The 25,404-nt window shown below is 29.1% G+C and overlaps 2 protein-coding genes across 3 annotated transcripts; both read right to left on the reverse strand.

Moving 5' to 3' along the window:
* Positions 1 to 143: 143 nt before the first annotated feature.
* On the reverse strand, positions 144 to 18,813 carry LOC119600619 (thioredoxin domain-containing protein 15). 2 transcript variants are annotated; one of them, XM_037950999.1, is made up of 4 exons: positions 18,659 to 18,813; positions 6,955 to 7,047; positions 1,477 to 2,418; positions 144 to 765 (listed from the first exon to the last, which is right to left on the reverse strand). In XM_037950999.1, exons 2-3 carry the CDS (start codon positions 6,959 to 6,961, stop codon positions 1,538 to 1,540), a joined length of 888 nt encoding a protein of 295 aa, XP_037806927.1. In that variant the 5' UTR covers positions 6,962 to 7,047; positions 18,659 to 18,813; the 3' UTR covers positions 144 to 765; positions 1,477 to 1,537. The 2 variants fall into 2 exon arrangements, with proteins under 2 accessions (XP_037806927.1, XP_037806926.1); XM_037950998.1 differs by lacking the exons at positions 6,955 to 7,047; positions 18,659 to 18,813 and adding an exon at positions 2,486 to 2,622.
* On the reverse strand, positions 4,642 to 6,002 carry LOC119600618 (lambda-crystallin-like). The gene is made up of 3 exons (XM_037950997.1): positions 5,861 to 6,002; positions 5,419 to 5,797; positions 4,642 to 5,282 (listed from the first exon to the last, which is right to left on the reverse strand). The coding sequence occupies exons 1-3, from the start codon at positions 5,890 to 5,892 to the stop codon at positions 4,749 to 4,751; spliced, it is 945 nt and encodes a 314-aa protein (XP_037806925.1). The 5' UTR covers positions 5,893 to 6,002; the 3' UTR covers positions 4,642 to 4,748.
* Positions 18,814 to 25,404: the final 6,591 nt, after the last annotated feature.

The raw sequence follows: 25,404 nt of genomic DNA on the forward strand, positions 1-25,404 counted from the left end.
TGCTAGCCTGGTATTTTGCCAAAATTTTTAAATTTATGAAATCGGCTAAATTTCGTAGTTAGGGTGTCCCATACATAAAAAAAATATTTTAACGAGGGGGTATTAAATGAAACGAGAAATTTAGTGCAATTTAATGGATATATTAAATATTTTTTTATTTTATTCATACATTTTATGAAAAATACAATGAAATTGATACAATGAATTTGTTCCAGCTACTACAAATGTGTAATTTTGATGTTTTTTCAACAATTATAGCTATTTCTGGAACAGGGGCTGTAAATTCTTGTTGCATTGGTATACATTTTTGTTTTTAAATGGTATATAAATGATATTTTCCAGTACTTTTTCAAATTTGTGGCGCCTACAGTACATCCTTTTCGTACTCAATAATAAACGGGCAAATCTGAATAGTATTGGACTGAATTACATAAATATGTGCATAATTTTAAAGCTAATTTTACAAAACGTGTTGCATACAATATAACAATAATAAAAAATAATGGTTGTCGATTTCTGCCGTAGTTCCTGGCTGAATTACACGATCCAGCAGAAATTGGATTTGTTTATACACTCATTGACGTTGTGGAAAGCTGTCGCAGGTGGTGCTTTTTTCTCTGGTAGCAGAAATACCAAATATGGGAATGAATGGAACTTATTTTCGACTAAAGATGATGTGAATCATAATTTTATAACAATTTTGCTGCTCTTCGATGCGTATTTGCTCTTCCATCCTTCGAGAACTTATCTTACAACCAGTTTAACCTAAAATATAAAGATGTATTAAAATTAATTTATATATTATGCTGGTAAAAATGTAGAAATATACAATAATATGAAGGAAATCAAAAAATGTTAAATGGTATAATGAAATTCGATATTTTCAAGTTGTTTTCAGGACTGTCCACTTCGTACAAAAGTGGTATTATATATGTGTTCGAGTAAGCTTTCGTATCGAAATTAAACTAAACTATACTAGATTCTTGTTCGACAACGAATGACATCCTCTAAAAAAAGGAAAAATACCATAAATTTTATTTGATCACGTAAGCAGTAATTCGAATATTAAATATGGAATTGAAACCATCACCATCAGAATGTATGACTGATCTTTATAAATCAATAACTATGTTTCAATACTTATCAAATTTGCAAATTTTACTGTTCCCGTACTACAATTTTCAATATATTCTGAAGTTCTGACTCAAATTTGCAGATCTTACAAATACTGCAACATTTGAAATGGGAAAGAAATCCCAGTATTATGAAATTAGTGACAAATGTTTTCAAATGGTGTTTCAAAAACCAATTTCCTTCACATATTACAGACGAAATTGTCACTTTCGCGATCAAATTCGTTATCGAGCAAGAAATCTACTACATTTACGTCAATTTCTTTGCGATAAACCGATACGCAGCATGCGGTAATTCGTTCCTTTTTCATACAAATATTTCAAACAGTTTTATGATACGTACCTTATACTTTACTTCCAATCTAAAAATGTAGTCCTTAACTAATAACCGCAAACTCCAAAACTCAATGTTCCAGCTGAGCTTCAGATTCTCTCCAGTTGCGCTTAATCATTTCCACAATTTGTTTAAATAACAGTGATTTTGAGAAATAAAAACCAGCACAGCAAAAAATAAACAACCAAGCCAATATAAGTACATAATCTGTCTGACGTTGCACTTTCAAAGGTAATGGTGAGGGATTGCCATGCTTGGGCACTTCGGCTGGTTTAAGACCTGTATGGCGGGTAACAAAAGTATTGAGATTACCTTGAGCACGGTATTTTACCACAGGCCGGCCTTGATGGAACAGCATAAGTGTAGGTAAAGCCACTATACCAAATTCTGTATTAAAACTGGGAAATTTGTAGGCATCTATGGCTGCCACCGGTATGGTTTTGAAAGCATACGGTAAATCATTTATGGGAATGGCCACCAACGAGCAAGTAAAACAGCTGGGAGTATAGAAAAATACCAAAACACAGCTACCAGGCTGATAACGTTTGGTATTATTGCCTATAGGCTTAAGTAAATCCACTATTTCCTGCACACTTTCCATAACACGAAACTTATTGGTGCCATTAACTATAGAGGGATGCTCCGGCAGACATTTAACCATTATGGGTGGTTTGCGAGGACTTTCCGAGGCAGTTGTAGAGGGTAGTAGGTGTAAAATATACTCATCATCCATGTGACATTGTTGCGAGTCCTTATAGCTGATGTAATGCAAAAAACCATATAAACACTGACCTCTGGAAACACCCAATTCGTCTACTGTCATTTCTTCAACGGATTTTGTGTTATTGCTGGCATTGTTGGAACTATCCTTTTGTAAGAAATCAAATAGTTTGTAGACGCTGCCAAAAAATGAATTCTTAGTGGCTGCTTGAGTTCCTGTCGCACAGATTGCTTCAAATATATAAAAAATTATTGTTATTTTCATAAAATATACATATTATTTTAATGAAAGACTTACTAATTATTAAAAACAATGCAAAAATATTAATTTTCATATCTGTTTGTTACTTTTCTTAAAAAAAAAAAATTAAAACTTTTTTCTTCACCCAGCTGTTTTATATTTTATGTTTTTAGTACTAGCAACGCGAGTAATCGCTTCTACTGCATGAAAAAAAAAGGCTGCCAGATTGTTTAGTTGAGTAAAAGTGCTGCCATGTTTGCACATTTTCTTGTCAGTTAATGCGTTAAATTAAAAATGGGTTCAAGTGATTAATTTTTGGACAAAAATAAATTATGTTCTACAAAAAGTTAAAAAATTCTTCGATTATTGTAGAAGTGATCGGAAAATAAACAGCCTTTTCAACTTTAAAGTGTTTTAATGAAGAAACAAGAATTTTAATTACTTTGACTAAAGAAATCGATTTTTGAGATAAAAATATACCTAGAAACCTTCTTTTTCAATTTAAACCCCTTTAAATGAAGCCATTTACAAGCTATTTTATTAAACATTTGTGAATCTTAAAATTTTGGTCAACTCAAAATAGTCAAATCACAAATATTCTGCATTTTGATTAGGTTTGCGGATTCAGTTACGCAACGTTCGAACGCCTTCCAACAAAAGATGGACTCGTAAGAAAACAAAGCAATTCCATTTTGTTGCTGGTTGTGTGTACATACTCCGTATTGTTATTTTTGTGACAGAGTAGAATCAAAATTCAGAATATCAAATTTGCAAACGGTCAAAATTTAGATTCGAATTGAAATGCAGAATAGGAAGGAATGTATTTTTATCCATTTTTTTTCCAAAAAAAAACGTCCAGTTTTATTAAAGTCCCTTCTAATCTAAATTATATTTTATGTTCGTTTAGTTTACCTTTCTTGCGACAATTTGTCATGTGAAATGAAAAACTTTTGCAATTGAATCCATTTGATTTTTACTTAAATTATAAGAAAATGATTTTTTTCTTTTTACTAATATTTACTTGACCAAAATGAACATTATCCAATATATCCTTCTATTGCAACAACTGCTTGTTTTTGACCATTACAAATATACAACTTTTCTTGTGGTCGTTTGAGTGAATGGCAAGAAAAGGTAATAAAGATTCTGCCTAAAACTTTAAAAGTTGTGAAAACCAAGAATAGAACAAGTAAAAAAAAACTCATATAAAACTGAAGAAAATCTAAAGTTTATGTGATAAGTTTTTGGTAGTAGAGATGTCATTCACTCACTCATTGGCTTGCAAGTCTTGAAAGTTTACTCCATATACATACATATGTATATGTACTCCTGCTGTTATATGTATAGAGGGAGTTTGTGCCATGTATTTATCTAAATTGCAATTTACAATCAAAATCTTTGTTAGAACAGCTAAGAGAAAGGCTGAAATATTGTTTTTTCTTTAGATTTCTTTACCTAAAAATTGCATTTAAAATGATGATGATGGGCAAAAGGCCAAAAACTAACTGAAATTATCTTAAAAGATTGAAAAATGTGTCTGTAACATGTTTTTATGTGGGTGAGGAGTTTTCTACATTATTAAAAAAAATATCGACTAAAAAGTTTTCTTGGCTATAAACGAAACACTCAAGATTATATTTTTATTTTATTGTTTAAATTTAAAAAAAAAAAGTTCCTTTTACCGAGTTGTTTCCCATAAATTATCTTTTGATTCTTTATTTTAATGTCTTTAAGTTGTTATTTTCTATTATGCATATTAAAAAATGTATATCTCAACTGCATAATGTTGACAAGTTGTTCAAGTTTCCTTACAAGAAAACTAAAGGAACTAAAAAAAAAAAATAATAAATAAAGAACACTCAGCCAAAATATAGAAGAAATGAAGCTTAGAGCAATGAGTTAATATGACATTTCCATGAATATTCAATATACATAGTTTTATTTTAATATTAATATTTTATACCGTGGAGTATATACTTGTTATTGAAGAGACATTGCACTTAAAAATGTGCAGACAACGTTTACACTACCAAAGAAAAAATTATAATATGCAAAATATTTTTTTCGAAAAACTGCTAAATACTTGCAGAGATTTCCATTTTTTTTACCAAGAAAAATAAATGGTTCATGGATTAGGGGACGAGTTTTTTGCATTACTACTCCACTTTTTTTTTATCAGTAAATATTATCTAACAGAAAATAAATGATAATTTCTAACACATGGCTTAAGTGGGCGAGTTTTTTTGTATTCCACTGCTGTTTATTTGCTCTACTTAAGATTCCATTTTAAAATTTATTGAAATATTTAATTTGAACTACCTTAACTTTCAAATTGTTTCTTTAATTCATTTAACTTGGTCAAAAATTCGTCTCTTTGAGTTCTTCTTAGTGCCAATCTCTCCTTGGGAACCATTTCCTCACATTGGTTTGACAATTTTTCCAAAGTAGCACCCTCTTTCATTTCTGGTATAGGTTCATAGGTTTCACTAACTTTAAAAATTTCCTGTCCAAAACGTTTTACATAATCAGCAATACCATCAGCATTCAAATGTGCCGTCTCTAAAGGACCCAAAAAAGCATAACGTAAACCCAAACCCTCAGTCATAACGGTATCCACATCGGCCGCAGTTAATATATCATTTTCGATTAAATGCCACACTTCATTTAAAATGGCATATTGTATGCGATTGGTGGCAAAACCCAAGACTTCACGAGTTAATGTTACGGGTTTTTGTTTTATTTCCAACATTAAATTTTTGGTAAATTCTACAGCACTCTTAGAAGTCCAGGGTGCAGGAACAATTTCTACTAAAGGTATATAATAGGGTGGGTTTAAGGGATGTGATACCAAAATCTATTAGCCGGTAGAAAAAAAAAGAAGGAAAAATAAAAACATATTGAATTTCACAAACATATTGAGCAGTAGAGCTTGCATGCAGCATATGCTGTTGCATATGGAGTTTGTTTTAGTGTTGTTTTTTTGTCCTTACATTTTCTTTGTGCTTTAAATCTTGACTAAACAACGATGGCATAAAAGTACTCGTCGAACTGGAAATAATTGTTTTTGCTTCGACTATATCATCCAATTGTTGGTACAATGACTTCTTCCATTCAATACGTTCGGGTATGCATTCTTGTATGAATATGGCATCTTTAACCAACTCTTTAATGTCGGTGGTGGTTTTTATGCACTTAAATTGTTCGCTAGAATTTAAGTTGCCTCTTAGAAGTTTTTGTTCTTCCAAACGTTGCAATTCTTGTTCAATATATTCCAAAGCGGAAGTTAGTTGTTGCGGTAAAATATCATATAACATGACCTGATAGCCAGCGGAGGCGAATAACATGGACCAGGCTCGCCCTATAAGACCGCTATAAGATAATTTTTTACATTTTTATCCATGTGTTTTATTTTGTTTATTCTATGTACTTTACCTTCCCACGATACCAATTTTTTCTAATTTCATTTTGGTGTTTTTAATACTTTTCTTTACGACTGCCACTACTTGAATGATTTTTTCGTAATTGATTTAATATTTAAAGAGTTTTGATCACATTTAAGACTTGCGGAACAATTATCATACATTTTTATAGTGTTTACTACTTGAAGAAAGCAATATAAGTTTTTTGGTGGAAATGTAATGCATTTTGATTTTGCTAACATTAGTGCAAAAATAACTCCTCCATAAATACATGTTATAAGAAATTGTCAGTTATTTTATGTTAAACAAAAAAAAAAATAAAAAAGGGAACAGTACTTTTCTGACTTGATATTCATATACAAATTATATGTACATATGTATGTTAATCGATAAAAAATAACTCGTCCCCTTATTTGCAAACCTTGTGGAATAAAAGTTACAATATAAAATTTGTCTTTCAATATAAATCGACATTAAAATATCCATCTCTAGAGTATTTAAAAGTCGTTTAATTCGAACACAAATATTTTTTTTCATATTAAATAATTTTGTTCTTAAAACTTAAAGACTCTTATCGTTTAAAATTGAATTTCTTTTTTTTTTTTTAAATACATCAGCTAATTTTATTTGTACAAGCATATTTATTTAATAATAAATAATAATTCATTATGTGTTTGTGTATACAATAATATTATCACTCCCAGAGGAGTTCAATTTATGGGGTCAGTAGTGGCGAATAAACGAATAAATGAAATGTAATATTAAACAAGCAGTAAATTCATAAAAATTAATTATAATTGTCTTGTTATTTAGTTTTAATAGTAGCAAAAAAAAAAAAAAATTCTAATAAATTTATTAAGTAAATGAGGCATAAATTTAATAACGAATTAATTGAATTGAAATGAAAGTGATCAATTTATTTCAAAGGAATTAAAAGAAACAGAATTATAATATATTTTTGTTCACAAATATCCCATAATGTAGAAAAGGATCTCAATTTATAATCACATATTATAACAAATAGAAGCTTCCTAACTTGAGAAAAATTGTTTTATATTCCCCTCTTTTTATACCCATACAAATAATAAGTTATTTTCATGTACTTACATTCCATTTTCAGCTTTTGGGGTTGATTTCATTGGAAGCAATAGACCGGCCGGCATAATTGAAAATGATAGCAGAAAATATGACCATGGTTATCTAAAATAAATAAAAACACATTTACATAGAGAAACTTACAGTGGCTAGCAAGATTATTTTGTTTGTTTTTTATAAATTTCATAAGCTTCCGGCATATTTAAATTAGAAATAAATTAAATTTTCTTTAACGAAAAAATAAAAATAATATGGAAGGGTATAGAAAAAGTGAATGAAATTAAAATATATTCAAAGAAATATTAAAAAAAGCAAGCAGAAAATTATAGTCGGACCATATGATATTCTATCGCAGGGCTAGGTTATAAATGGTCGTTCGTAGAAGTTGTTGGAGAGAAAAATGTTAATATGTAATACGAAGTTTTATAAACTATTTTTATACCCTTCAATACTATTGCGTTCATTACTTAAAGAAAGCAATATAAGTTTTTTGGGAAAAATGTAACGCATATTTTAATTTTGCTAACATTAGTGCAAAAATAACTCCTTCCGAAATTCATGTTATAAAAAAAAAAAAATAAATAACGAGGGAAACAGTTTTACATAGAGACCATAATAAAATTATTGGACCTACACCAACCTTAAAGTGTATCAATCGACCCACACTTCCGATGTCTGTCTATGTGTCAATGTAATTTTTTGCATACGCTACTGATAAGATAATTTGATTAAATTTGGCATATTTGGACTCATAGTTATATTAGGGTTTCTTATATGTTATTTCTAGGTGATATGTGAAGTTCGGATAATGGTGATAGGAGCTCTAAGGTCCTTAGATTATATATAAACGTACTTCCACACTATCTAACCTACTTATTTATTCAATTACTTACTTGCTAACTTACTAACTTACTTACATACTTACTGACTTACTTACTAACATACTTACTCACTTACTTACATACTTATTGACTTACTTACTAACATACTTACTCACTTACTTACATACTTACACACTTACTTACTTCTTTATACCCTACACCTCTTTAGTGGGGAGGGTATATTGGATTTGTGCTGATGTTTGTAACGCACAATAATCTTGGTCCTATACCCACCTTAAAGTATACCAATCGGCTTAGAATCATTTTCTGAGTCGATTTAGCTATGTCCGTCCGTCTGTCCGTCCATGTAAACCTTGTAATCAAACTACAGGTCGCAATTTTGAAGATAATTCAATGAAATTTGGCACATGATCTTATATTGGCCCAGGGACGAAGCCTATTGAAAATGGTTAATATCGGTCCATTATTTCACCTAGCCCCCATACAACTGAGCCCCCGAATAGGGCTTGTAAACCTTGTAATCAAACTACAGGTCGCAATTTTGAAGATAATTCAATGTAATTTGGCACATGATCTTCTATGGTACCGGAGACAAAGCCTATTGAAAATGGTTAACATCGGTCCATTTTCTCATCTAGCCCCCATACAACTGAACCCCCGAATAGGGCTTGTAAACCTTTTAATCAAACTACAGGTTGCAATTTTGAAGATAATTCAATGAAATTTGGCACATGATCTTCTATTGTCCCAGAGACGAAGCCTATTGAAAATGGTTAACATCGGTCCATTTTCTCATCTAGCCCCCATACAACTGAACCCTCGAATAGGGCTTGTAAACCTTTTAATCAAACTACAGGTCGCATTTTTGAAGATAATTCAATGAAATTTGGCAGATGATCTTCTATGGTACCGGAGGCGAAGCTTATTGAAAATGGTTAACATCGGTCCATTATTTCACCTAGACCTCATACAACTGAAAACGACGAATAGGGATTTTAAGTTTATAATTATGTTTAATATACTCGTATCTCGACAAAAAGCTGCAAAACCAAGTTCTATACTAGCCTTGATGACTCGCATGAATTTTATAATTATAGGGTCTCATTTGACCATAGCCCCTATACAAATCCCCCTTCAAAATTTGACTTAAATGTCCACAATTTTATTCAACAATAAATGGCTTAAGTATAATTTAAGGCAAGGTGCAATTCAACTTAAATGCTTTATTATGAAAACTAAATCACATTTTATTTTTGTAACAGGTGTAGGGTATTATATGGTCGGCCTCGCCCGACTATAATTTCTTACTTGTTATTTATATATTTACATACTTATTTACTTACTTACTTCCTCACTTACTTACTTCCTTGCTTACTTACTGACTTACTAACTTAGTTATATATATACTTACATACTTATTTACTTACTTATTCCTCACTTACTTACATACTTGCTTACTTACATACTTACTAACTTAGTTACTAGCAAATTTTATTATTACTTACTTACTTCCTTACTTTCTTACTTACTTACATACTTACTTACTCACTTGCTTAGATACTTACTTACTCACTTACTTATTTATATAATTACATACTTATTTACTAACTTACTTACTTGCTTCCTTCCTTACTTTCACACTTACTTCAAAACCTAAAATCAAACTTTTCTTTGTTCTCTATAGCAAAATATTTACATTATTTATTTACATTTTCCTTAAAATATTTTTCTGTTGTTTAATTTTCAGTCTGAATTAAAAGCACGTTTAATATTAAACGTGACAATGTTTTTCATGATTTTATTACAAAAAATTTTATTATTGTGTTAATTCTGGTAAATCTGAATACCTAACAAATAACATTTCAATTGTTGAGTAAAGTTAAGCTAAAGGGTAGATTTCGTATTAAAAGATAAAATCCATGTATTAAGAAAATGATAAGTAAGTTGCAATTTAACATTATTAATAATTATTTTAATTAAAAATTAATTAATATTACGTATACGCTATAATAAATATAATGGAAAATTTTAGTCAAATTCTTAAATTGTATCGCCTACAGAACATCCCCAATTTATTCTCGTTGTGTATGCAACATAATTATATTAGTATTTATTTGTACGTTTTCCACGTTACTTATGTCTCCAAGACTGTAATTGTGTTAGAATTTTGTGTTAATTTTGTTAATAAATATTTCGTAGAAAAAGTTTTATAACTTTATTTTCATCTTAAGCTTGTTATAAATTCAAATCTTTGTTGTTAAACTATGTGTGTCATGTGTTGAACTGGTGATTGTCGTTGCTTCCAAATGTATAAAGCTATTATTTTAGTTAAACGATTTATAGGAAAATGTACATATAAGAATAAAAATTAATTAAATTTGTCATTGTGGTTAAAAATTCAATTAATTTAAATTAGTTTTTGTTTAAATTATATGAATGAAATTAATAAGATGTTTTCATTTAATAATATTTGTTATAGTTTGGGTTATAGTGATAATGAGTAAGAAGGCTGTACAAATAAATAGTTCTGAGAGTTCAAAGATCCGAAAACAAATAGGCCTTCTTTGGGCCTGTTGTGCGCTTCTTAACTAGTGCTTCAGGTGGGAATCGAACCCACCACCTTCGGTTTAGCAGACTAGAAAACTAACCACTAATCTACTGGAGAGCGTAAATACGTTTTGCAAGTAAAATTTTAGTAAAATTTCAAGAAAATATTTAAATTTATCTAACAATAATAAGAAATACATTTAACACTTTGTATAAAACGACCTTCTCGACGCATAAGTAATATTTTCTTGTACCCTTGAATAAATAGCACTCATACGTTACTAAAATGCATGTTCAGTCTACAAATTAAAAAAATATTTTGCCAGAGAAAATGCTGAAAACTAGAAAAAAATCGATTTTTATATTGTATTTGTAAAAAATGTTTGAGAATTGCAACAATTATACAAATTAAATCTACCTTAACAAATTAAAAAGTTGTGTTCATATTTATACTATAATTAAATGACAAACAAAAATGTTTCTCTAAACCACAATTTACATAAAAACCCATAATTTAAAAGTTAGAAAAATATATGCACACAAACCTATATGCAAGTCATACTTCAGGGACTTTCTTTTAAAATTTGTGGTTTATTTCTTGGTTTCATTTTTTCAACTTTTTATTTTTGCAATTTTTCATTGTCAAGGTAGGAGTGGTCATTATTTAACATGTCTCCATAATGATAAACAACTATCAACATGATAAGGCAAAAAAGGAAAAAGATAAATAAAATACAAGAAAAAAGTGAATAAATGAATGTACGTACGTAAATGTAGACAAAATCATCACATAACAAGAATATTTTTTTAATGGTAGTTTATATTGTTTTGGTTTTTTTGCTTTATTTTCCAAGGAGGCAGGAGAAAGTATGACATTGTTATTGTGTTCTACAATATAAGAACATATACAGTATAACCTCATCATACCTAGACGACAGTTTGAAAATAACAAAATAAAATTCTTTAAACTTAAATGAAAATGATGTACGTTTGTATGAGTTGCATTTTTATATGCAACTCATACAAACGTATGAGTTGCATATAAAAATGTTTGTGAGATTTCCTGTAGTTCGCATAACTGTTCTCTAAAGTTCAGTAAGGGACAATTGTCTTCCATTTGTATTACAAAGAGTACATATCAAGAAAACATTTAAATTATGATTCAAGTAAGTGCTTAAACATTTTGGAAAAACTGCTGGGTTATGTAAAGACATAACACTGATACATTTACATACAAATAAGTACATAAGTGTAACAGTAATGTACATACTTTTACATGCATAAACATGACTTTTGAAAAATTTTCACAATATGTCTGGTTTTATGTTGTTTTTTAAGTATAAAGAACACATTTTAAGAGTAAATTGAATGGTGTAATATGTCAGGGAAGTAGAGAAAGAAAATAACTTAACTAACGAACATATAAGAAGCTTTAACCATGAAAAAAGCTTATGTGCCAAACACAAAACATTTTTTAAATGGAATTTATGATTATAACCTTTAAATTGTACTTTAAGACATTGAATTAATAAAATTTTTATATAAAAACTATTTTAAATTATAAATTTTCATTAAAAGTACAAAAGCAATTTTCGCAGTTAAGGTTAGCTGTAAGTTTATACATATGAATACGAAAATATACTTTGTCCGTACAACAATATTTGTTATATAACAACAAAAAAAAATCAAAACAAATATAAGAAAAATAATGATAAGTCACTAAAAGATAAAGTTACAAGAACAATAAGAACGAAACTAATATTTAAGGGTACATAATTCAAAGGAGAACTGAATTAAGGATAAAAATACTTTTCATTTGATATACATATTGAATACATACTGGACTTAAGACCTGTTTTGTTAGGAAATCAAAGTGATCACAGATTTTCGTCTCTATTTTCCTCTAGTTAACAAAAAGTCTAGTTCTAATAGGATATAAAAGAGATCTAAAAATAGGTCTTATTTATAAAAATAGTGGATAGTAAAAAGTATAAATTTGTTGGGAAATGTTTAAGTCAAACATGCTGTTAGACTAACCATGTATATTCTAAAGGGTATAAGAATATAAACTGTAAAGAAAACTTGAAATAAGTAAATTCTTTATCAAACATGATGACGACACAACGATGATGATGAAGAGAATGTCTATGAAAATATGTCATTTAGTTTGTTTATGCATAACGATATTCAAATGATTACATGTGTATAAATATGTATGCGTTTCTTGTTTGTTTTGTGAATTCATCACATATTTGATTAATGTTGGTTTAAAAAAAAATTTTGTGTTTTTTCACTAGATATTCATCTAAATCAGGATCCAGGACAAACAACATTTTTCAAGAAATCTAATCAAAGAAATTGTCATAGTCAGTTGTTTAAATCTGTTTTTAGACTTGTTAAAATTGTTTTTATTGTTATAGTAAGGATTTCATATACTACATATAGTTGTTGGTATATTTTCCCTACATTTTGGTTGTATAAACCAAACCTCAATTGTTAAAATGTCATTTATTTTAGTCAGTCTAAAGACAGAGGGGTGGATGAATGGAATTTGGGTTATTTCAAGGAAATCTTTTATGTAAGTATGTTAGAGTGTGTGTATAATTGTCCTTAGACAATTGTTTTCCTTTTTTTGTGCTTTACTTAATGTTAGACTATAATGATTTCTTTTATAAGAGTTTTAGCATATAGTGGTGGTGGCAGTAGGAGTCTTGTTATTCTGTTAGTCTCTCTCTTTTTTTTGTTGTAGTTGGTCTCAAGTTCATCAATTTAATTTGTGTTTAAAGGTAAAAGAAAAATAATTGTGGGTGTTGTTGTTAAGTTTGGGTTTAGACATGTTTAGAAAGGTATAATGATTTGTAGTTGTTTGTTAAGAAATTAATTTGTTGTTATTTTTCAATGACATTTTCTTATTGTGCTTTTAGGAGTTGAGTTTTTTAGATTGTATGAGCAGAAACAATCTGAGAATTAAATGAAATAATTAAAAAAGTGTATTTATTTAATTGAATTCTTTTTAACTAAAATTTAATCTAAAAATGTACAGATTGATAATTTTGCAAAACATATTTTATTATTAAACCATCGTTCAAAACATCAATAAATTTGATTTTGTTATACAATCTGGCTTTACTTTCGTTAGTGAATAGTGAGTAAAGGGTATTCTTTTACTGACAACGTTGGAAATGATAGAAAGATAAATAGATAGATGGATATATATATAGATAGATAGATAAATAGATAGATAGATAGATAGATAGATAAATAGATAGATAGATAAATAGATAGATAGATAGATAGATGTAAAATTCTTATGTTTTTTCCCAATTTTTTTTTAAATTTACAATTCAATTCAAGGGATTTTTTCAGCTTTCTCTTAAAAAACTATGTTTTATACCAAAGAAAAGAACACCCTTTATTATGCACAAAAAATCATTATTCATAGCTGACTATAAAATAATTGACAATTTCGTGTCAAATAATAGATGTTAAATAAATAAAAACCGTTTAACTTTGACTTTTTAACACGAGGATAAATCTGCAATATTCCACGCACGTTAAAAAAATTGGTAAAAAACTGAGAATGAAAAATGTCAAGTGTATAAGAAATTATGATTGATTTAAAAGAGACACATCTTTTCATAGAGAATATTTAAATTTAGTTTAAATTATTTAATAAAGTGACCTTTATTTTTTAAAATAAAACATTAGTTAACCATAAAGAACTAGTTACGCAACTACTTATGTTTCAGTTCTTTTCACATTTAAGCTCTTAGTAGTAATTTAATTATCAAAGTGATGATTTATTCAAACCCCCATTTCTTAGAATGTGAGGTAAGCGGACATTTCAATATTTTAAAATGATGACTTAAAATGTCAATATGTTAACAGAGAGGATGTATTTAAGCCATTACTTGATTATAAAAGTATTTTGGGTAACCCCAAGTAACTCTTCCTCTTAAGACTTAAAATTAATTAAATTAAGTAAGTTAGTAAAATGAAGAATAATATTTATTTTTAAGTAAACACATAAAGACTAAAACAAATACAGTAATAGCTATAGTCAAAGATACAAACAAACACAGTTAAACAGGGAAAAACGATACAAAATATAATACTATGAAATTTATATAAAAAAACTACTAAAGCCATAATCATCATGAACATAATATTCGCATTTTTCCATACACTAAAGCAGAGGTTGGCAAATAAAATCTATAAAGGCCGAAACTTAATGAATAACAACAAACTTCTACAAGGCAGGCAAAAACGAAAAAACATTAAAATGAGTAACTTTTTAGTTTACAGTATTTGAAAAATGTCCGTGTTTAAGGTACTCTTTGTGACGACCATTTGCCTAAACTACTAAATATTATATTACTTCCACTTTAAACATTTGCCACCAACAGTTTTATATAGCAATCATTGTCACCAGCAAAACTTGTTGTTAATACTGCTGCTGCTTCTACTATACATGAGTTGTTTGTCCTCCCACGACTTATGGAAGGATGAATGTTTGTTGTTGTATAAAGTAGACGACGGACCCAACAACCATGTTCAAGGGTTCACTAGGATAATAATCCGTTTTTGTTATTATATTGATTAAATATTTACATTTTCATTAAGTACTTAGCTGCTGCTGCCAAAGGTAAAATTGTACTTTGCTAAAGGACAACGCATTTATAATGATGATGATGAAGATGTTGTTAAATGGGTGGTAGAGTAGAAAGGGTAAAAGCTCTCTGCAAATTAAGTTAACGACCAAACGAACGCATTTGTAAATAGAAAACGTTTTACCAGTATGTAGACAAAATAACGTATAAAATAATAGTAATAAAAAAACATTTTATTTGCTTAACAAATTAAAATGTTTATTAATAGCAAAAAAAAAAAAAAATATTAATTCATAAATAAATAACAACGAAAATTTATACAAACAAAAGTAAATTCATTAAGAATTATGAAAGTTTTTCCATTAAAATTTATTTACTTTTCAACGTCATCATCATCGTCGTCATCTACGCCAACATTGTCAACGTCAACAGTAATTTAAATAAATATTAGTTTTTCTACACCCACATGTATAAAGAATGAAGGCTTTTACAGGTAGACTTTAGTGCTTAACAATTAAAATAATTGTTAAAAAATTTCATAAATAAAATAAACAAGAAATATTATTTAATATTGTTGCGAATTAAATATGTTGAAAAGGATTCCAAATTTGTCACTAGATGAAAACTCTTTTCTATTTCCAGTTTAGGGAGTGAATGGATTAGGATTACTCAATACATTGCAGTGACCTGATAAGCAAACTTAAGACCCATACAAACATTTCAACAAAAGTTTTGACAAAAATGTAATGATTTGAAACTATTTTAGTTATATTTTGGACTACTTTAAATCGATTTTGATTCGGTAAAAGTATCACCAGATCGGCTGAACGCTTCGAAAGAAAGAGACTCTGAGTTTTGAGAATATACCATACAGTACACTAGAATTTATTTTAAATTATTGTTTCTAATGGAAATTATGTGTTGAAATTTGTCTACCTTGATTTATTATGTTTTAATTATGTATATTGCAAAAGTTTTAAATTAAGAGTTATTATTAATTATAATTATTTTAATCAGCTTTGTTGATATTTCTTCTTTTCCCATTTCAACTTTATTTTATCGGTTTGCATAATAAAATAAACTCATTAAATGTAAATATAATTGCAAAATAAACAAACGTATTGTATCTACCTATACATTGATGCCTAATGTGCAAAATAGATTAACTCCTAAATACCAAAACGAAAAGATAAAACTATATTAAAGATAAATATTTATTGAAAGTTTAAATAAAGTTTATAATTTTTGCAAGAATAATGAAATTTTCAGATGCTTTAAGTCTATTTTTTTGAAATCAGGAAAGTCAAAGTGTAGGAAATCTAATTTTAAACCCCATTAAATATAATTAAGACATAAATTTTGAGATAATTTTCTGTAAATTCTTGTAAAAAATAGATTTTTTTGTGTACTTAATCTATTTGGCAAATAAAGTAAAAACCTAGGAAACATTTACGCCTACAAAGTTTAATGAAGAATTTTATGACAAAACTACATATAGAACAACAATACAATGATGATAAATTTCAACAAATTTTTAATGTTATCGATGCGCACTGGCGCCTATTTGACAATTAAACAAGAAGTAGTAAAAGTAGAAGGAATATTGGTACGTGATACGTCAGTCATAATAAATAACACCAATAACGATAAAGTGGGCCCGTATTACTGCGCACTGTTGTTGTTGTTTGTGTGCAGCAACAAAATCCAAGGTTGTAACAACGACAATAGTAATAAAGCTCAATAATACAATCACTACCTCAACACAAAATTCGTACACACAACAATTGTGTTGGCCCCTCAAATTTAAGCCTAAATAATACCACTATTGTATTGCTGCTGGTGTGTGTTGGTGTGATGTCACAGAATTGTTGACATTAGTGTTATTGTTGGTGTTGATGCTGTTGCCACCATAATACCATTTCCAATAGTTATTTTCAATTCAATTATAAACTGAGTTTTATTTCAGAAATTTCTAGCTATAAAATAAACAGAATTTTTAAAATACTATTATCAATTTATAAAATACAATTGAAAAAATTGTCATTCCCTGAAAATATTGTGATATACACTTGGATATGGTGTAGGTTTAACTGGTGCCAATTTTAATTCAATTTATTTGCTGATTTTTCTGTATTTTCAAAATGAATTTTATTTATTTCTGTTTATTTTTTCCGAAAAATACTTTATTCCAAAAAAATGGGTAAATGTTTTACGTGCTTAACATTTTGTGAAAACGTGATGATGGTATATGAGTTAAAATGAGTGGTATAAGTTCCTTAATGTAGGAGTGCTCTGAGCTCGAGTACTTAACAGCAACAGAAACAATTGTTTTTATTTATTTAATTTCTAGCAGAGAAAAAAATAACTTGGTTTGCTGTTGTAGTTTTAAAATGGAAAAAATATTTACAATATCAATTTATTTCAATTTTGCAAATTAAAACTGTTTGCACACAGAAACTGTTGCCATAATTTCAATTGTTGTGCATATTAAATGAATATACCACTAAAGTACATTATTGTTGTTGAAGTAGAAATAAAGGTTTGAGGGTTAAACTTTGTTGAAAATTAGAAAAGTTTTAAATAAATTCTAAATTACTATAGTGACCTTTTTTTCTGTAGGATTTTGGATACGTATATGTTTAGTTAGATAGGTAAATATTTTATTGTTTTGAATAAACAAATTAAACTTAATTTACAAAAATAATTTACTAAGCTTAAAAGTTAATTTTTAAATAAACAATATTAATTTAACAGAAATAACTATTGTTAGTTTTAAAGGATAAGAAGAATTCATATTGTACAAATGATATTTTCTGTTATAAAGATAATACCTAAATAGTAATAAATAAATCATTAATATGTAGCAAAGTTGTGAATGCATGTTTTGGATTTTATAATTATGGAAATTTTGTTATTATTATTTTTAGCCAATTTTCTTTAATAGATTTGGCTGACGTTCCTAACAGTATACATATTGATTTTCTTCCTACACATTTAGCTTTTCTATATAGAGCTTCATCTTATAGACAGGCAAAGCTAGTCTTAGAATTTAATAGTAAGTTCGAAAAGAGGATGTATACCTACCTATATGTAAATCAAATCCGATAAAATACACATAAGTATCTATCGGGTCTGTTGTGTGCTCCTTTACCAGTCCCTTAGGTGGAAATCGAACCCACCACCTCCGGTCTACCAGACTAGAACACCGGAGGCCCCAGAATCTTATAAGTAATTAATAGGACCTTCATATATGGAAGCGTTAAAAATGAAATTATAACATTCCTTCTAGCAATCAACTTTTAGTATGGTTGTCTTTGGACTCCAATCTTGAAAAGAAAGTTTATTTAATCCATACAGACCATTTTTTCACTCCATTGACCTAAAAGATGATGCGATCCAGCTTTTCTATGATATTGTCGGTTTACGTGTCAAATCCTGTGACTGCAATCAATTTATCTATAGTTTCGGTAGATCTTAAAGAAACTATAGGGAGGTGCTACCTCCAAAGACTGCAAGCAGAATTATCACGAAACCTCTCATAACACTCACTTGAAGGGAATCGCAAGACCTTAGCTTTTGCAGCAACTTTTGTATTAACAAAAAGTATTACATATAAAATTTAGTTTTCCTTTATTCTGGTTATTAGTTTATAAGTTATTTTAAGTTTCTTTGAAGTCAGTGGCATCTTGAGCAGTATCCCACCACAAATTTACTTACCTTAAGCTGAAATGATTCCTGTAACACTTTGTTTTAATTATTACACTTTAAAATCATTTTTACTTTTTGAAAACTTTGTTTTATCTTGAAATTATTAGAATTTAACTTTAATATTCGTCTTAAATTAAAAATTTGCTTGCACTTGTCTTTAAGCTTTTAAAAATTTCTTTTGCATTAAGACGCGCCTCCATTTTGTGTTAAGCAAGTAATAAGTAAGTGGATGTACAACAAAATGCATACAAAGATGCAATTTTTGGTATTAAAATTGACAAATTAACAACAAATAATGACAGGTTTGTCATTTTCACCTGCTTAACAGTCAATAAAACGCGCGAATTGCGAAGAAAGTTAATAAAAATGTAAAGTTTTTGTTGAAATTTGAAAAAATTATTATTTATTATAAATAAATGGTCTATTTAGTGTTAAATTGTAAAAAAATGAAAAGAAAATAGTGTTTAAACAAAATAAAGTGTTAAATTCAATGAAAAATAATTGTTAAAATATAGGTATTTACAAATCTAGCAGCTTTGTGGTGCATTTAAAGGTAAGTGCAGTCTAGGAAAAGTAGTGTTAAGGAATAAGCTTTGTTCTAAAATGTTTTTAAATTTAAATGTATTCGCAAATGACTTTATGTATAAAAAATTATCAATATATTCTGCCAAGTAGGAAATTCTTTTAAGACAACTTACTGTGAAGTTTTGCTGTAACAGTGGCTCCGTGGAGAAGGCTTGCTTTTTTTAATTAACTTATGGTTTATTGTTGTGTTGAGTTCGGGCCATTATACTACATTTTGATTGAAAGTTGTGGATGAAGGATATAATTATGTCTGTTGTATATCGCTGAGACAGAAGTGGGGAAACAGCAATGTAGGTATCGAGTTAAGGTTTTTGTTATTCTGTTACATACATATGTTTGTACTTATTGTTGTTACCCAGCAGTTCGACAAAGAATCAATGCATCCGAAAAAAGACAGTGATTTCCACTAACGTCTAACCACCTGGTAGGCTATAATTCGTCACGGAGTACGAGAGAGAGTATTTGTCTGTTTCTTCGTAATCTCTGGGCTAACCATTGACTTCCTCATAGGACAAGCACATGTTAAAACCTTTGCAGCCAGTGGCGAGGGTAAACTTCAGTGTTAGGTTAAATAGGTAGTTCTGGATTGCCCGACCGAACTGCTGGGTAGTACAACAGCATAATAAATTAGCAGCATGAAATTTTCCCCGAAATTTTAATCATAAATGTTTAGTACTAAAACTAAGCCTTATAGGCTTGTAAATTTAAATGTTCATAATTTAAATTGTAACATATTTACATACCATGTTTCTTTTTCTGTTTATAAAAAAGGATTCTAATAAAAATTAAAAATAATTTCAATTATAAATTGTTGTTTGTGTACATTTACAACTGTATCCATTATATATTTACTAAATTTGTGGCAATTGCTCTATTTTTGTATCCATTTGAAAGTACATACACACAGTTTTTATGATTATTGCAAAATTTGTTTACAGTCATTAACTTACTTTATGGACCAATACACAGGTCAGGTATTGCAAGTATTTAAAAATATAAAAACTTTTACAACAGAACACATGTGTGTTTATAAAACAATAAAATTTTATAAATATCTACTTTATATAGTAGATAAAAAAAAAACTATAAAATCTGTAACTAACTTTTTTTTGCAAATAAACACTTATACTTAGCAAATGTGTTACACGTTTTCATTACTACTAAAAATCCTTCCTCTCCTCTTTTCCCTCTACATTTATTTAAACAATCAAATGGCCTCATAAAAACCCCAACTCAAGTACTAATATTTTGATTTTACAAAAATGTTTAAATTTTTTTGTAATTGTTAGTTCTAGTATTATGTTTATATATTTAGTATGTTGTAAAATATTTTTACATTGAAAATACTAAATGTATTTTTTAGATATTTGTTTTCTTTAATCCTTTTTATACTGTTGTTTTTATTATTGTTATAACCCAGATACTTGATCTTTAGTTGGGTATGTGAGAAACTGGCTAGAAATGTTTTTCTTTTTAATGCTGCAACATTTTATTTTTAAAAATTTTGTTGTGGTTTTAGTTTTTAAAGGTATTTTTAAAATTTTTATAAATTTTTAAAGATAGTGAAATGTTATCAAGCTGTAACTGGCAATATTTTTCATAGTAGTATTGAAATATCAAAAGTCATACAAAGAAGTCTTTATTGTATTACACATTTTATTTTAAGAAAATTGTCAGTTACGTTTTGCTAATATGTTACCATTGATTTAATTGTTTTCTAGGGAAATATTGTAGTTTTGTTGTTGTTTAATGTTGTGTTATGAACAGTTTTAAAGAAAAATATTAGAAATTACTTAGTCCGCTTGAAGTACAGTGGATTTAAAGCCATATACTATGGAAAATTATATATAAAACGAGCAACTTCTCACAGGTCTGCGATGAAAAAGTACTAAATAAAATATAACTCATACGCCTTGACAAAATGCATTTTAAAATAATAAAGGAAGATTTGAATTATTTTTGCTTTTAAAACCACTGTGTTTTTATTCATGTACATACATTTTCTTTCATTTATTTTAATTGCTTTTGAACTTGTTGTTTTAGTTTGTTTCACTTAAAATAAAGTTGTAATCGTTACTTTTAATAGTGTGGCAAAAGGTTTTTACTGTTTTATTTATAAATCTCATAAACGGATCATAACAATAATTTTTGATTCTTGTTTTTTTTATATTTTTAGTAATTAAAGTATTTGTTCTACTAAATGAGTTAATTACTGAAGATAAATACCAACACTAAAGGTTCTTTAGTAAAATAGTAAATATGCTTTAATCAAACAAATTTAAAGATTAAATAAAAATATCAAAAAATTTCATATAAATATCAAAATCTACCTTTTTCCTATTCAACCTTATAAGTGTGTTATTTACTTGCATGTACCTTATGTGACAGGTGTTTTATCCCAAATTTTAAATTTATTATTAGTTTTATATTCTTTTTTCTGTTAAGGAAAATTTTTCATGTCAAAACTTACAACCCTTGTTAATTTTTTTTTAATAAATTGTCACCTTTCTAAGGTGTAAGTTTTTTTCTAACTAAACAGAAAAACTTTTAATATAATTTGTTATTAAGTTATCAACAAATAACTTTTTACTTTATTCTCCTACTCTTGTGTGAGTCCGGAATGAAAGAGTTAAAATTATGGCCTTAAAATAAGAATTTGTTTAAATTAAGTTCAAGAGTTCAATTTGTTGCTTTTTGTGCTTTTAGGAGGCAAATTTTAGTTTTTATTTGTAGTCCTATTTGTCAACATAACAGACAATTTAAGGTGAATAACTAAAAGTCAATTTTCTGGGTAATCAAGAAAAAATCGATCTGTGATCACTTTTATTTCCTTCCAAAATACGGTTTTTTGAGTGAAAAACTAAAAGTCCATTTTGTGCCTAAACAGGAAGAGCTAGGGCCAAAAGGATGGATATCTTTGATCACTTTTATTTCCTCCAAATATTCGGTTTTTTGAGTGAAAAACTAAAGGTCCATTTTCTGGCTAAGCTAGAAGAGCTAGGGCCAAAAGGATGGATATCTGTGATCACTTTTATTACCTACCAAAACTCGATGAAAACCTAAAAGTCCATTTTCTGGCTAAACTAGAAGAGCTAGGGCCAAAAGGATGGATATCTGTGATCACTTTTATTTCCTTCCAAAATTCGGTTTTTTGAGTGAAAAACTAAACGTCCATTTTCTGGCTAAACTAGGAGAGCTAGGGCCAAAAGGTTGGATATCTGTGATCACTTTTATTTCCTTCCAAAATTCGGTTTTTTTGAGTGAAAAACTAAAAGTCCATTTTCTGGCTAAACTTGAAGAGCTAGGGCCAAAAGGATGGATATCTGTGATTACTTTTATTTCCTTCCAAAATTCGTTTTTTTTAATGAAAAACTAAAAGTCCATTTTTTGGCTAAACTAGAAGAGCTAGGGCCGTAATAATGAAAATCTGTGATCACTTTTATTTCCTACCAAAACTCGATTTGTGAGTGAAAACCTAAAAGTCCATTTTCTGGCTAAACTAGAAGAGCTAGGGCCAAAAGGATGGATATTTGTGGTCACTTTTATTTTCTTCCAAAATTCGGTTTTTTGAGTGAAAACCTAAAAGTCCATTTTCTGGCTAAACTTCCAAAATTAGATTTTTGAGTGAAAACCTAAAAGTCCATTTTCTGGCTAAACTAGAAGAGCTAGGGCTAAAAAGGATGGATATCTGTGATCACTTTTATTTTCTTCCAAAATTCGGTTTTTGAGTGAAAACATAAAAGTCCATTTTCTGGCGAAACTAGAAGAGCTAGGGCCAAAAGGATGGATATCTGTGATCACTTTTATTTTCTTCCAAAATTCGGTTTTTTGAGTGAAAACCTAAAAGTCCATTTTCTAGCTAAACTAGAAGAGCTAGGGCCAAAAGGATGGATATCTGTGATCACTTTTATTTCCTTCCAAAATTCGGTTTTTTGAGTGAAAACCTAAAAGTCCATTTTCTGGCTAAACTAGAAGAGCTAGGGCCAAAAGGATGGATATCTGTGATGACTTTTATTTCCTTCCAAAATTCGGTTTTTTGAGTGAAAAACTAAAAGTCCATTTTCTGGCTAAACTAAAAGAGCTTGGGCCAAAAGGATGGATATCTGTGATCACTTATATTTCCTTCTAAAATTCGATTTTTTGGGTGAAAACCTAAAAGTCCATTTTCTGGCTAAACTAGAAGAGCTAGGGCCAAAAGGATGGATATCTGTGATCACTTTTATTTCCTTGCAAAATTCGATTTTTTGGGTGAAAAACTAAAAGTCCATTTTCTGGCTAAACCAGAAGATCTAGGGCCGAAAAGATGGATATCTGTGATCACTTTTATTTCCTTCCAAAATTCGGTTTTTTTAGTGAAAAACTAAAAGTCCACTTTCTGGCTAAACTAGAAGAGCTAGGGCCAAAAGGATGGATATCTGTGATCACTTTTATTTCCTTCCAAAATTCGATTTTTTGGGTGAAAAACTAAAAGTCAATTTTCTGGCTAAACTAGAAGAGCTAGGGCCAAAAGGATGGATATCTGTGATCACTTTTATTTCCTTCCAAAATTCGGTTTTTTGAGTGAAAACCTAAAAGTCCATTTTCTGGCTAAACTAGAAGAGCTAGGGCCAAAAGGATGGATATCTGTGATCACTTTTATTTTCTTCCAAAATTTTTTTGATTGAAAACCTAAAAGTCCATTTTCTGGCTAAACTAGAAGAGCTAGGACCAAAGGGATGGATATCTGTGATCACTTTTATTTTCTTCCAAAATTCGGTTTTTTGAGTGAAAACATAAAATTCCATTTTCTGGCGAAACTAGAAGAGCTAGGGCCAAAAGGATGGATATCTGTGATCACTTATATTTCCTTCCAAAATTAGATTTTTGAGTGAAAACCTAAAAGTCCATTTTCTGGCTAAACTAGAAGAGCTAGGGCCAAAAGGATGGATATCTGTGATCACTTATTTCCTTCTAAAATTCGATTTTTTGGGTGAAAAACTAAAAGTCCATTTTCTGGCTAAACTAGAAGAGCTAGGTCCAAAAGGATGGATATCTGTGATCACTTTTATTTTCTTCCAAAATTCGGTTTTTTGAGTGAAAACCTAAAAGTCCATTTTCTGGCTAAACTAGAAGAGCTAGGGCCAAAAGGATGGATATCTGTGATCACTTTTATTTCCTTCCAAAATTTGGTTTTTTGAGTGAAAAACTAAAAGTCCATTTTCTAGCTAAACTAGAAGAGCTAGGGCCAAAAGGATGGATATCTGTGATCACTTATTTCCTTCTAAAATTCGGTTTTTTCCAAAATTCGGTTTTTTGAGTGAAAACCCAAAAGTCCATTTTCTAGCTAAACTAGAAGAGTTAGGGCCGAAAGGATGGATATCTGTGATCACTTTTATTTCCTTCCAAAATTCGGTTTTTTGAGTGAAAACCTAAAAGTCCATTTTCTGGCTAAACTAGGAGAGCTAGGGCCAAAAGGATGGATATCTGTGATCACTTTTATTTTCTTCCAAAATTCGGTTTTTTGAGTGAAAACCTAAAAGTCCATTTTCTGGCTAAACTACGAGAGCTAGGGCCAAAAGGATGGATATCTGTGATCACTTTTATTTCCTTCCAAAATTCGGTTTTTTGGATGGATATCTGTGATCACTTTTATTTCCTTCCAAAATTCGATTTTTTGAGTGAAAAACTAAAAGTCCATTTTCTGGCTAAACTAGAAGAGCTAGGGCCAAAAGGATGGATATCTGTGATCACTTTTATTTTCTTCCAAAATTCGGTTTTTTGAGTGAAAAACTAAAAGTCCATTTTCTGGCTAAACTAGAAGAGCTAGGTCCAAAAGAATGGATATCTGTGATCACTTTTATTCCAAAATTCGGTTGTTTGAGTGAAAAACTAAAAGTCCATTTTCTAGCTAAACTCAAAGAGCTTGGGCCAAAAGGATGGATATCTGTGATCACTTTTATTTTCTTCCAAAATTCGGTTGTTTGAGTGAAAACCTAAAAGTCCATTTTCTGGCTAAACTAGAAGAGCTAGGGCCAAAAGGATGGATATCTGTGATCACTTTTATTTTCTTCCAAAATTCGGTTTTTTGAGTGAAAAACTAAAAGTCCATTTTCTGGCTAAACTAGAAGAGCTAGGTCCAAAAGGATGGATATCTTTGATCACTTTTATTTCCTTCCAAAATTTGGTTTTTT

This window comes from Lucilia sericata, unplaced genomic scaffold, assembly GCF_015586225.1.
Source record: "Lucilia sericata isolate MDLA Ls3-8-SP2 unplaced genomic scaffold, ASM1558622v1 Contig000118F_arrow, whole genome shotgun sequence".
Taxonomy (NCBI): domain Eukaryota; kingdom Metazoa; phylum Arthropoda; class Insecta; order Diptera; family Calliphoridae; genus Lucilia; species Lucilia sericata.